The sequence below is a fragment of the Pseudopodoces humilis genome, chromosome 3, assembly GCF_049639895.1.
Source record: "Pseudopodoces humilis isolate 2021_Gansu_Grassland_sample_001 chromosome 3, ASM4963989v1, whole genome shotgun sequence".
NCBI lineage: Eukaryota > Metazoa > Chordata > Aves > Passeriformes > Paridae > Pseudopodoces > Pseudopodoces humilis.
This window is the reverse complement of record NC_142202.1, coordinates 6,160,702-6,175,136: the sequence shown is the minus strand read 5'-3', so window position 1 is coordinate 6,175,136 and position 14,435 is coordinate 6,160,702. Positions and strand designations below refer to the sequence as shown.

The 14,435-nt window shown below is 37.1% G+C and overlaps 1 protein-coding gene across 6 annotated transcripts in view; it reads left to right on the top strand.

The window, feature by feature from the left end:
• The window catches only part of TASP1 (taspase 1), a 78,545-nt gene that overhangs the window by 17,405 nt on the left and 46,705 nt on the right, over positions 1-14,435 (top strand). For 5 of the 6 annotated variants that reach the window (XM_005525429.3, XM_088052870.1, XM_088052871.1 and 2 more), the window contains exons 7-8: positions 3,363-3,442; positions 13,888-13,994. In XM_005525429.3, the coding sequence (XP_005525486.1) occupies positions 3,363-3,442; positions 13,888-13,994 (187 nt within the window). The remainder of the gene's footprint in view (positions 1-3,362; positions 3,443-13,887; positions 13,995-14,435) is intronic. The other variant, XM_005525430.3, reaches the window with a different exon arrangement.

Below are 14,435 nucleotides of genomic sequence, written 5' to 3'. Positions count from 1 at the left end.
AAGTGTCTGAACTGCTGTATCTAATGTGCTGTAAATTGTTCTGTAGAGTGTGTCCTTCTGGATCAATTTCTTGTTGTGTTATTTAAAACACAGAGTTTCACAATCCAAATAGAATTTAAAAAGTTTAGAGAAGCCCTGAATGCATGGTGCAGTTGTTGAAATCTCTAAGGTCCTGACATCTTTCTGCCTTACTTCATTCAGCTTGGTGTTAGGATTTTCTCTGGTGCAGGAACAGAAAATACTTGACTTGTAAATATTGCATGATCTCCTGTAAGATATTCCTGTTCCTTGTATAACTTTCACAAAAGAAAGTACTTTAGTAATTGCATGATTACAAACTGGATGAACCTTTGGAAGCAGTCTTTGGTTACAGAGTAATGGATTAGATGTTTTGTAGTAATAAGCTTGAGGATTTTCTGTTTACTACTGTGAAACCTTGATGTAAGGGAAGAAGCTTCTTTACATTGGTCTGCTCTTAAATGTATGTTGGTAAGATTTGTAGGACAGCACAAATGCACCTAAATGTCTCCTTTCTTAGAACTCCTTAATAGTACTGACATCAAGTCCCTGCCCATATTCCTTTCTCAATAATAACTATATGGGAAAGAATTCCTTCTTAGGTTTTTTCCCCACTTTGGATATACAGGGATTGGTAATTGCTTCAAAGCTTTACGATATCGTGTGCAGGATACAAACGTGGTGTAACTTGTAGGGCAGTGCCTAGTCAAAAAAGTTCCCAGAGTGAATGAGGACTTGCACCACCTTTTATCTCTGCTCTGTATTTCTTCAGAACAATTTCTTCTTTGTAACACTGATTTCAGAGTGCTTGCTACGTTTTATGATAAAATGTTACAAAGAGTATTTACTACAATCAGGATCTCCTTGACTGAGAACCAAGCCTTCTGACAATTCTGTTTAGCTTGGAGCAGCCTGTTTCCGTACAGCCCATATTAAAGGGTCCTGTTTGGAGTATTCAGCACCAGAATAATCATGTTCTTGGAGAAAAATGCCTAAAAAGACCATTTTAGAGGCCTTTACTTATATTTTCTGTTAATATGGCCTAGTGTGCCTGGAACTGGAAAGCACATCTGAGCACTGCCTCCTTGCTGGGAGGGTGTTTTCATCCTCTGTGTTCTGAGCCTGCAAGAACTACAGAGTACTCTGTCTGATATGTTTGCAAGAAAGATCTTCATGTCCTGTTTGTGCAGACCCAGCTTTCAGAGTAGCAGAGAATAAACTCATTCATCCTTTGTTTATATATTTGTTTTTTCCCTCCCTTTGGAGATTGTATTCTGAATTAGCCTGAAGGCTTTTGAGACTTGGGGTGGTTTTGACTGCTTTCTATAGTTCACTGGCTTTGTTCCCTCTTCCCTCTCCCCCAATAAATCAAGCTTGGTGGTAGTTCTGTTTTTATGTACAGACAACAAAGCACTGAGATCCTGATGCTGTTTGTGTTGTAAACAGTTTATTTTAACTTTTCTGTGATTATGGTGTCCTTTAAAGATCCAAACTGAATAGTTTAAAAAAGGTGGATGACCTCTGTAGTGATGTGTAGCCTCAATTAGTTTTTTGCTCTAATTTAATGAGTCTTTGAGACTAAAACTGTGTGTATTATAGTAGGGAAAAAAACTAAAACAGTCACATCACATAAGTTGGGAGACCCTCTTGGATGCTTTTTTGCACTCTTCATAAATACTAGTGACATTTTCTGGTTTTGAGTTTCAAAAAGGCAGTGAAACTGCTTGTAAAACACAGTGTTTCTGACTGAGCTGTGCTCAAGTTATCATATATCAAACTCCCAATGCTGAGTTTGTTGTTACTTTTCCTGCCTAACCTTTCTCTCTGTGTAAATTATTTTATTGAAAAGGAAGTCCTTATTTACTTCCCAAAAATGTATTATTTGATAAAGACCAAACCCACCTTTTTTTGGACAATGAAGAATGTTACTAAATTAGGTTTGGCTACAGTTTGCATATCTTTTTTGTGTTAATATTGAAAGTTTTTTATGTTATGTGTCAGTGCCAGGTTGTTTCTTGAGCACTAACTTACACTAACAGTAGATGCTTGAGTTCTGCCAAAGTACCCAATAACTTATCCTACAGTATCTTGCAACGTGAACAATTCTTACCTGGAGCTGCACTAACAATGGTAAGAAATATGCATTTAACAATTCAAATTCTCATTTAGATCAACCTTTTTTGAGACTTTGGTAAAGAAAGACTGGGCACACTTCTTGGATTGGGTAAATCATATAGAGGGTGGAAAATACCACCACAAAATACTATATAGTGAAAGCTGCAGGTGTTGGATGTAGCACTGTCAAGAAAACTTCCAGCAGCATTAAGGCCAAGAAATTTGCTATATCAATAGTGTTCTCAGAAGCTGAGAACTGCATGGCCCCAGGGACTACATTGTAGCTGGAATAACTTCTTTAAACTCATCTTCATAACTCTGGTATTTCTGTAAAACTTTAATCAATTTGCTGAAAATTCTTGGTCTTTGCTTCTTGTGTCCATTAGGCAGTTGTATTTTTCTTAACTTCATTGTCCATTTTTGAAATAAGATTGGAAGTAGTTGTCCTTTACTGTGGTGCACAGCAGCTTTATGAAAGTGTCTCATTTCCAGCTACTACGTAACCCTTTTTTTAGCAGTATGATTAATTTCTTTAAGGGGAAACAACATGAGGTTTGCTTTTTGTTCTATCCCTAAAAGTTCCATGTGTGTGTATTTTTTTGCTCTTGTTTGTTGTCATAGCTGTGTGTACTGTCTCACTATGGTAGAGTGTTCAGTACTGACTAGAAAACAGCTTCTATGATGGCTGGAGGTTTTTTTACAAATATATTTAAAATTTAGTGAGCTAGTCTCATTTGCAAATGCTTGGTAAAACTCCATGAAATGGACCTTAATCTGTCTAAATAAAGTTGGTTTTTAGCTTGTGTTGTACTTCTCAAAATACTTTTTGGTATTCCTTTGGCACTGGCTGGCTTTATTGGAAATACCTTACCATTCTCGCCATTCTCATCCCCTATTTTTGGTGTTCAGGATCTTGCTAAGTTGTAATAGAGAGCAGGATTGGAGACAGCTCTGTCCTATTTTAGCTGCAGTTGAAAGCTGATGCTGTTTTGTAATGAATTTCAAATTGAATAGCACTTGGTTTTGTCCAGTAATACATTTAATGTCAGAGCTGTGTAATCTTTTAATGAAACTACATAAGGTTGCCAAATGTAATGATAGCAGACAGTCCTGTGAAATACAGACAGCTTATGATTTAAAAATGACCAAACCAAATAGAAAAAATAATTGCAAGCAAAGGGGGATTTGTTATATGGTTTTGTTTAAACTCCCTCTTCTGTGTCTCCTAGCTTTTTAGTTGGTGAAGGAGCTTACAGATGGGCAGTTGATCACGGGATACCAGCATGTCCTCCAGGTATCATGGCTACAAGTGAGTAAACTGGTGGTGTCAGTAGGAAGAACAGGACAGAGTAACTTTAAATGCTGCCTCATCTTTTGAGGTGTACATCACTTCATTGTTCTTAACATTCAAATAGCTTATGGTGTTATGGTCTATAAGGGTTGTTTAAGTTTACTAATTTTCTAATAAGTATCTAAATAGAAAAAAATTGTAAACTATTACTTTAGCTGAATTTTAGCGACATCTAATTTAAGTGATTCTGTGATTCTAGGACTAAATCCAATGATGGACTTCTTTTAACCAAAATATAGGCTCTTTAAAAGCTCAGTCCTACAAGTCTCCAGTTCTGATCCATCTTGGATCCTAACAGCACCAACTAGCCCTGTATCAAAATTCAGCAGGTGCCAGTTTGTCTCTGAGATTGTGTAGTTACACCCATCTCTGGGTCTTTGTCCAGAACTGCTCTTGTCTAAACAGGCTGTCAAATTAATTTGCTTTTTTTTTTTATTTTTATTTTTTTCAACCTAAGGCTTCACTTTACCTAATCCTATAGAATAACCCAATCTGGAAAACAGATTTGGATTGTACTGTATACTAAGCGTAGTTTCTTAGAAAAGCTTCTTGTCTTAAAATAAAATAAGTGATTGTGTTATATAGATACATCATCTAGGCTAAAACTGAGTGCACATACCATGGAAAGGAGGATGTGGTTCTCTTCCTTCTCTTCTTCAGCCCCTCTCCCTTTTGGAAAGTGCCATTACTACCAGTCTCTAGTCTGTTGTAGAACATGCCCTGTGCTGCCTGTTGAGGTTATGCAGGAAAGAAATCATAAGCTATTACCCTAAGAAGGAGAACACAGAAGATTAGGAATGTTTATTTCACAGTAAATAGTACTACTTACTGCTTCAAATCTCTGACTTGTCCCTAGATCAGAGGTTGAAACCCAGAGCTCCCATTCAGCCTTTTATTTGGTCTAATTTTAAATGTAGATAAATACCTAGAAACTGCAGCTTGGAATTGTTGATACTCAGTGCTGAAGTGTAACCCCTAAAATAGTGGCACTGTTTTATTTGATTGTGCCAGTTTTTATACAAATTCACGATACATTTCATTTTGAACTGAAAGTTTTGATCTCTGGCTCCACATGACTGAAACTTGCTCTATCCATCTGCTGTCCAAAACAGCATTTGCAGAACAACTGTTGTGTTGAGTTGAGCAGAACAGCTTTATTTCTGTGGCTCTAGAAGGAGTGAAAACACTTAAAGCTTTGAATATTTTTTGGGGGGAGAAGGGTTGCCTTTTTTTTTCCTTTTCAGGAAAGTAGTTGCTACTTACATGCAGGAGATACATAATGAAGAAGGTGCCTTGACTAACTCTGTTTGTATGCACAGATTTCAACTGTTTCTAGTACCAATGTGTTTCTGTTGTGACAGATAATTAGATTGTGACATTAATTGCCAGATGATACATTTGCTAGCTACAATGTATTCAAGTCAGAGCAAATCTACACGGTACAGTTTAAAAATAGGGATGGCCGCTGCTAGTTTGGTTTGCCTAATCCATACTATAAATTTACATTGGAGAAACGTCAGAAAAATAATGCCAGCCAAAGTATTTTCACAATCCTACTCCAAAAGACCACTAATTGCGTTTTGTCTCTGCAATACATTCAGCATACTTCTATTTAGCAAAACAATTTGCATTAAAACAGTTGAAACAACTAGGACTGACAAGTTAATTTTGTAGTGTAGTTATTAATGGTGCACTTTATCTGAGTTTTTTTCTTGGAAAAAACAATGCAAGTGTAAAAAAAGCCTGAAAAATCAGTTCCAGAAAATGTTACATTGATTCCTGTCCCAGTCCTTAGCAACATAAATCCTGTACTTCACTGACCTCTGGTCCATGGGATTGGAAAATGACCATTAACAACACGTGTGACAACATGGGATTGTTACAAGCGTAAAGAAATTGGAAACTCTGTCACAGGTGACGTGTATGAAGCCAGAAGAAATTTAGCCAGTGTTACCATGGAAAGGAAAGTTAGATATGCTTAAGAAACAATCAAAGACAATGCTGTTTCTAAGCAACCACAAAGAGATCTCATCTGAAGTGAGCCGTTTTGTTAAAAAAATATCAATCTTCAAAAAAAGGGAGACTTTTTTGATTGTGTTTGCTACCATTGCTGCAGTACAGTTTGCATGGAGAACTGGGGATAAATTAACCAGAAATCACGTATCTTCTGAATAGCTCTTAAAACAAAGAACTGAACTAATTGCCAAACATCAGGAAAATATGTTTAGTAACTTATTTACAAAAAACCAAACTGAAATCCCCCACAAAAACCTCTAATCCAAATTTAAATGTGTACCTGCAGTAAGTATTGGCAGGGAGAACTTACGTGTATGTTTTGGCTTCTCTGTGCTGCACATGAAAAATATATTCTTGAAGTTGTCTTATTCTGTCTCCCTTTTCTTGGACCTGAGATGAGAAGAGTAATGTTGTAGCTGCTGTAAGTAAGGCTGGGGAATTGGGTGGTTGGTTTGCATGGATGGAGCTTTCCTGTGATCAGTATCAAAGAAAAGGTCACGATCAGCTTTGCAGTCACGCTCCATAATTCTCTTAGAACTATCAAAGTATCTAAGCACCAAACTGGAAGCATGTTTTAAACCATGTTACCTGTTGAATTACATCAAGTTTTGCACAAAGCTCACGTGCTTTGTCTTCTTCAGTTTGTCAGGTGTGTGAGGAAATGGGATTCCTACCATTTGTAGAAACCTGGGGACTTTCCAGTGTACATAGTGGGTGGTTTTACAAAAAACCCAAACACCTGAAATGTGATCTGTCTGTATTGCCTGCAGTGTGCAAGGAAGCTGAATTTATTAGTCCCTGCCCAAACTAGAGCCTGCCAATACAGAGCCCATACTGGCTTATCCCAGCACTTTATTGCCCTGTACTAGAGAGACTGATTTGAAAGTGTAATCCAAGTGTTAAGGTGTAACAGTTTAGAAGTGCTGAATTACAGTGAAGTACAATTACACATTGAAGTACAATGCAGTCTCATAAAAATGTTCAAAGTGCACTTTAAATATGCAAGGTAAATTTGAGGTACATCCTCAGCTGCCAATATCAGTGATTGCACTAGTAATCACCAAAACACTTCTATCTGAAATGATCAGTTCAGCCTATAATAATGTCAATTATCTTTGACAAAGATGGTGTAAGACAGCATCTTACATTTGCTTACAATGTTAAATTTTCAAAGGGAAAAAGGAGGAAGGCATGTACTAATTCAGGAAACTTGTAACTCCAACAATGTGGAAGTGGCTGTAAGCACCTTCATTCACCTAGTTCAGTAATTCACCAAGTGAATAATGTTATATAACAACAAAACTTGCAGCAGTGGATCCACATGACTTGTTAACTGCAGTTCAAGGGTAGCCACAAATAAGATGCTTAAGTAAGCATGTAAGAACAGAGCAAGTATTTGCTTCCCTTCCTCTATCCCTTACATTATTCCACACTCTAAATTCCTGACTTGCTAGTGACTCCTGCATACATGGAAAGTAAACAGTGGCATTTTCTGACATGAAAATCTTGTTTCCTTTCGAACTCATATTAGTTTCCAGCACCTGCAAAAACCTCTACGAGTTACCTCATTGTCATTATTTCGAGATTTGCTGAATAAAAGCTGCTACTTCATTGTCAGAATCCTACTCTGAATCCTTCTGCAGTCAAATTCTCTGATTACCTTGAATAACTTAGTGTCATCAGTAAAATCACATCTTGTTCAATAGACTGAGGGTTGCTATGGGTTGGTTTGAAATTCTGCTTGTAACAGACCATCTCTTGTACTTTATTACTTTTTTAACTAATTGTGTGCATGCAAGGAAATTCATGTTTATCTTATGGTTGCTTGGATTCTTTAATGAGGGAGAGAGTCTTTTCTGGATGATAGTAGTGCAGACTGTGCTATTTCTAGTGACACCGTAAGTCTCCCTGACCACCAGTATTGCCTGCCTCTCCTCCAAAACCCCAAATCTCACCCCACTCCCAACTCTCCCATTACTTCGTTATTACTGTATTAAACATTTGCCATATTGCTGGAACTGTGCTATGAATTTCAGGCAGTGGCTCAGGGTAATGGCTCAGACCATGTTTTCTTTGTTTTTAAGGGGAGGATGAAAGATTTGGATAGAAACTCAAGGGTTCTGGGGATTTGGCTGGGAAGCTTGGTTAATCTGAACACATGATGCAAATCCTCCCTGGATTTGGAGACAGTACTGTAGGGTCACTTGCTGTTCTGAAATCAGAACAGCTGAGTGCAGCCAAAAGAATGGCTGTAAAAGTTACCCAGGAAAAAGATTGGGCCAAAATGCCCAGAAGATACTTTGAAAGAAAATCTTCCAGGCTCAGGAAAGGCTGCTTGATGAAAAACAAGATTTCTTTCAGGAAGTAGTAAGAAATGCCATGTCCAGCAGCAGTTTACCCTGAGTTTGTGTTACAAAGAACAGATCTATAGAGTAGTGTTCTGAGAGATGGGTTATTTTTTTAAAATGCTTTTGCCAAGTGATTTTTTCCCCCTATTCATATTGCAGTTTCTGACAAAGAATGGCAACATGGAAGCTATCTCTAGTAGTCTTTTGGTCCCAACACAAGCCTAAATGGTGTTAATTTGTCATTTAAAATAGCTTTGTTAAAAAGAAATTTATTTTCATCTGTCTGTTTTCATTTGTGTCATTTATTTTAGCAACTGCTCAACAGAATTCTTCACAAGATCATTTGAATTCCTGTGGGTTAACTAATTTGTTAGTATATCCCTTTTTAATTCTCTTCTCCAATAGTTTCATTCTCTTTTAATATGCAATAGAAAGATAAAATGCAGAAAGCTTCTCCCAGCTGACTTTAATGACTGTCTGCCAGGGGGTGCTATATGATTAGTCAGAGCTCTGTCTCTACTTCAGAGATTCAAAAATATAATTGTAGTTTTGTTAGTATTTTCAATTTATAGTTTGATTTTAAACAAGGAATGCTGAACACTTATAGGTTGCGTAATGTTTAGTTGCATAATAACTTGTAATGTGTGTGATAGAAAGTTTTTGCTGTTTGTGTTCCCAGCTTGCTGTTCCACCACTGTAACCAGGAAGGTTTGAATATTGTCCTGAACTTGTTATTTAATGATAATAAAAATTCATATTTCCTACCTCTGTTTGGAAATATAGTTATTCACATAGTTATTTTCTAAATTTTCAGCTTTATTGAAAATAAATAAGGGAATAGATGTGGCTTATAAAGCATGGAAGCATGGGGATTTTAGGAAACATGGACTTTGTAGTAAAAATGTTTAACATTGACTTTGGGCAATAAATAAACAGTGTATTCTAATAAACAGCCTGTCATCTGTAGGCCTGTTTGAAGTGCACAGGGCTAGAATTAACAACCAGATATGTATCAATTGTTCTATTATTTAAAAAATGGAAAGGTGTTTTAGTGTTGTATTTAGGTCTGTATGTAGAATTCAGTCGTTTCAAGGACTCCATGTATAGGACATGTTTGCTTTTCATTTGCCTGGCTCTGAATAATTTCTAATGGGCTGGAAGGTAACTAAGAAACTTCTGAAGAGTTATGTAGAATGAAGAATACAGTTGTGTTTCATTTACTTAGGCATTGTATCGTTATCTAATAGAACTGTCAAGAGTTTTGATTAAATTTTTACTTGTATATAGTATAATGGTTAAAGGAGTTAAGGGAATGATGAGAGTACAGGAGACGAGTAAATAATGTGGAAGTTTTATGGCAAACAGGTGGCACCGATGAATCTCTGAAATGGCTCAGGCATTAATGATCTCTTCCACTGACCTGCTTGCTGAAAATTACTTTCTCATCTCTTTGTTAGGTGGTGATAATGATGAAAAAGGCCTGTTAAAAATGTGTATTTATTCTCTAGCAATAATAGCTTAGGAAGTGAATCTTGTGCTATTTTATTTTGTAATGGAGATCTTGTGACCCTTTCTCATCAGGGTACCTGGGAACATCAGAACCTTTTGAACATCTACTGCAGTCTTAGCTTTGAACAAGATGAGCCTGTGAGACTTTCTACAGCATTTACAGATAAATATTATCAAGTGCATGTTCTGATACCACATCCACTAATGCCAACCTCTCCTGCAGGCAATTGGTGTTGAGCAAGAGCTGCTCCACCTGTTTCTGTGCTCAGCCACTGAACCTTCTCCCAAGCAAACCCCTACACTTGTCTCACCTCTGCCATGACCAAGTGTTCCACCAGTGCTTCCCCTGTCTGGCACACTTACACCCAAATTGCAGAGTTCACCTGGGCTGCTCCTGTTGGTGCCTTGGGGGCTGAAGGGGGAATGTGGAGGATTAGGAAGATGTTTCCAGGTCCTTGAAGATTATTTGTTCCAGAAGAGGTATCCCATGCTGCAAGGCAGGGATGTGTGAGAAATACTGTAAATGAGGTTGGGTTTATTTATAATGCTTTGGTTCTGATGTGCTATAGTTATCACTCATTAAGTCTTTAGTCTGGATGAGGCCCAAGAATTGTGTTTAAACAAGAACAGTCATTTTGTAAAGCTGTGGGGCTTTTTTTTCTTTTTTTTCCTTCCTCTCCCAGCAGCTCTGGGTGGTTTTTTCATCCCAATAGGCGCATAAATGAGGGAGCGGAACAGATGGGTTGGTTGTACTCTGTGGCTCCCAAGACTCAAGTCTTAATTCTTGTAAGCATGAGGTGGAGTGTACATGCTGTTACTGGGTAGGGTAGTAATTGTCAGGGATTTTATCTGAGTGTACTTGTTTGAATTACATCTTCTAAATTCTTGAGCAAAATCAAAGGATGTTTTACTAAATGCTGTTCCTTAGATTTCAACAACCATACCACTGGGCTGTGATCCAAAATGTTTTCAAGCTAAAATTCCATCAGCTCCCTTACCTCTCTTCCTAGCTTTCTCCCCAGTCAGTAAGCTCTGCTTCTCTTGCTTCCTCCTTGACCCAGGCAACATCAGGCTGATGTAGCTATATTGCATTTGTTTCAGGAAAACATACCTGTTGTGCTGTGACCCTTTCCTTTTCTCAAGCTTGCAATACACTGTCTGGTTGGAGGTGGTGGGAGTGGTTTTTATACTGTCTTTAAGGACAAATGAAGTTTTGTAGTGTCCTTGCACCACAAAGTTGAGGTTTTGTTTTAGATTTAATATGAGCCATGAACTCAAATAGTGTATAGGCGTTTTTCTTTCTGTCTTCTGTAGTGCTTATTTTCAAAACAAATTTTCTGTGGGTTGTTTTTCCATGTTGTGTGTGTGTTGTTAACCAAGCACATTTGAATCCTGGATTGTATTTTAGCTCATGAAATGTTTTAATTTAATGTTTTAATATGTTCTTTGTCAAGGACCAAACTTAGAGTTTTCTGAAAACATCCTCTAACTTCTTCTTTTATGTGTGTAGTTTGAAGCTCACTTGTGTTCCTCAGTTTCTTTTGTCACTAGTTGACGAAGATGAAGCAATGAGAGTACTGTTCATTTTAATGGCATTTATAGTGGTTTTACATAGATAGAACATCACAAAAGGCAGGAATAAACTGGGGGAAGGCAGCCTGTCACTTGCCTTAGTCTATATTACCTTATTCTGGGGAGAAAAAAACAAATTTAAGATTCAAGTAAGAGTCAAGACTTTTTTTTTAACTGAAGTTGGACATAAAACTATCGGAGGAATAAATTGCCAGGTTTTGAGTTGTAACCTGGTCCTTTATTTCATGGTTATTTTGTCACTTTGGAGGTATTAGCTGGCTTATCCTGCTAAGAGGAATTGATAATTAGTGGTAATTATTTTCTTTAAATAATGAAAGGTTGTTATTCATTAATCCTTGCTGAAACAAAATTTTCACCTTTCATCTAAAAGTTAATCCTAATAATTATTCTGAAGTTGAATGTAGCCTGAACTACCTAATCTCCCTTCTAGGGGATCTCTGAGTTGACCTGATGTTCCCTCACAGGTATAATGGGTACGGTGGTAAACTGAACAAAACTGAAGAGTATGAATTAATACCTTATTTAAACCTGAGGTTGATAAAAATATCAAAGCAGAGGCCCAGAGGAGTTGTGAAATCTCCATTGTTGAATGTACTCAGAATCTGACAAATCCTTTTAAATTTGGTTTGGTATTTTTTGGAGGTTGGACTACACAACCTTTTAATATCCCTTCCAGCCTACATCATTAAATGTTGCTGGAAAGCTGTCTTTGTCTGTCTGACAAGGCCCAAGAGATGTGTACTTCTTTGCTAATAATGACATTTTTTTCTGCCCTGTATTTCGCAACTTTCCGATACCACTTTGAATTAACAATGCAGCTAAGAAGTTATTGTTAACTTCATAACTTTATAGATCATTCAGAGTAAATCTTCAGGTTTTTTCTTGTTTTGAAAAGACAATCTTAAAGCACACAGTAACCTCTGAAAATCAATTGACTAGCTAGGGACTATGGTCTTAAGTGAATGAAACATCTCTCAAGCTTGGAGAATTTTGTGTGTTGTGGCAGGATAAATATGCTACCAAGGTGTAGGTGGAGTGGAGATGTTGAGAGGCCATATAGCAGCACTCTGCAGCTGGCAGGGCAGCTTGGAACTAGTCCATGTGTTCTCTGTATTTGATGTGATCTTTGTGCATGTATTTGAACTGGTCAACATGCAAATACTGCAGAAGGTTTCCTCCTGACGTTCAGCTCTGAAGGACAAAGAACCTGTTCAGGTTTGCCTGTGTGGGCTCCTACACCCTTTTGCCTCTCTAAGTCCACTTTTTTTCCAACTTGACAGGAGGCAGTGGCATGTTTATCCCTGTGTAATGCCTGCTTTTGAGGAATACCAAGGCCACACACCATTCTTGCTCACCTCTATGGCTCTGCCCATAGGCATTTGCTGTGCTTGGTGAACTTGTGTCAACTTACAAGTTCTCCTGTTTAAAAATTCTCTTAAAACCAATGTGCTGCCTTAGTTTATTTTGGGGCACTTCTGTTTACCAGTTTCTTGATCTGTGAGAGGTTTTTAGTTTGTTTCTCCCTGCTGCCAATTAGTACTTGACTAAAATGATTCTTTGCCTGCTCCCCCAATCAAGTATTCAGGTTTTACCTCTTTGTCCTCATTTCAAACAGAAATGTGTAGTCCTAAGTAGCTGCATTAATCAACTCTGTATAGAGAATGAATTCTTTTTTCGGTGATGGCAGATTAATATGAGTTTGCATTTTAAAAACTGGTATTCATTAGGTTTTTGGAAAGAAATGCTGGTTTTCTCACTACTTTTTGCGTTATATACTTGAAAAACTAACTGTGTACATTAAGGTCTAGTTTTATATACTTAAAAACATGATTAAAAGAGAGTTCACTAGGTGAATTTGACACCTGTGTGGAAAAGTTTCAAAGTAAAATGCTCACTGTCTGTGTGCTTTGTGAGAATTGTAAGTGAAAGCTCTGGATTCCATTGGCTCTGCAATATTGAGTTTATTACTAGACTTCATGCAGCTGTTCCAGTCTTCTGAATAACAGTGATGTAGCTATATTCAGAATTTCATTTAAAATGACATTTTTTGAAGTTTATAGAAAAACCTGTGCTTTTTAGTTTCCATTGAACTTGTGACTAACTTGTGAAAGTAAAAGATTCAAATTGCTCTGTTCTCCCAATAGCTTGATTTGGTGTGGTTAAACAAGTGACAAAAGACATTTTCTCCCCAACTCTTTACATTTTACAGAGGATGTTAAAACAGCCTGGGGATGATACTGAGTCAGAACTAATTTAAACTAAATATGTTGATATCTGCAATTTGTTCATGAACTGAAACTTCTAAAATGGGAACATGTAATTTTGGTCTCTTAAGCATAACAATTTTATTTTTTAGTCCACTTTAGAGAGCGCTTCCTTTCTGAATGTGGGGCTTAGATGTGGAAAGTAGATGTTTGTCTTCTTGAGACCTAGGTGGTCTTTAGACTGTGTTGGATTATGGAGCATAAACTACTGCTAGACTTCTGTGTGGCTTTAAATATAGGGGTAAACATACAGATATGTGATTAAGGTAATAAAATAGTAGCCTAATTTTATGGCTATCAGAATGAGCTCACATGGTATCTATTTACTTGTCAGCAGTCAAAAACAATTTTAACACAAGCCACTTACTCTGTTCTCTTCTGTGCAGTGCTGCTTCTTTGCCAAAGATATTTACACCAGCTTCTGTGTGTACACGCTGTGTTTCAGCCAGATATTTACTCATCACTGTTGGTGAAGAATAGTAGAACTTTTTAACTTAGGAAAAGATGTGCACATCTTGTACTGAAACTTGAATACGTAGCTTTTGGCTTTTTATTGATGCTTTCTGCATCAGTAAAGAAGTGGGGGATGTGTCCTTCAAAATGTCGACTTATCAATATTTGCTTAAAATAAGTAAATTTTACTTAGTTACATGCTTTTGAACTATTTTTATAGGGTTTAGTTTAGCAGCTTTTAAGAGGAACAAGAGGAAGCTGGAGCTGGCCGAAAAGGTGGAAACAGATCTCATTCAACTAAAGAAAAGAAGACAATCAAATGAAAAGGTTAGCTCTTGTTTCGAATTCTTGTGTCATCCTAAACTTACAGCTGATTGCTAATAAATTTCATGTCTTATATGGTAAGACTGATACAGCCTCTGAAGCCTGTTCCCCCTGTCCATCTTAATGTTTAGATGATATAATGAAAACTTAGTGCAGTTAAAACTTTCTGCCTTGCTATTTGAAAACCAAACCATCACTTTGTATTGCTTGTGCTAAGAAAAATATTTTGTTCCTTTTAAACTGGAAATACAACAAATGTAAATATAAACAGACAATTGTTTACCAAACCGTTTTCTTTAGCTTGGGATCTCTGTCACTGTTTCCCACTTTATAATGTTACCTGAGCACACTGCATTATGGAACTGGAATTGGTGAAATTTGAAATTTCAGGTAGGTAAAATGTGCATCTGTGCATGCATCTGGCATTGACCTGGCCCATATTAC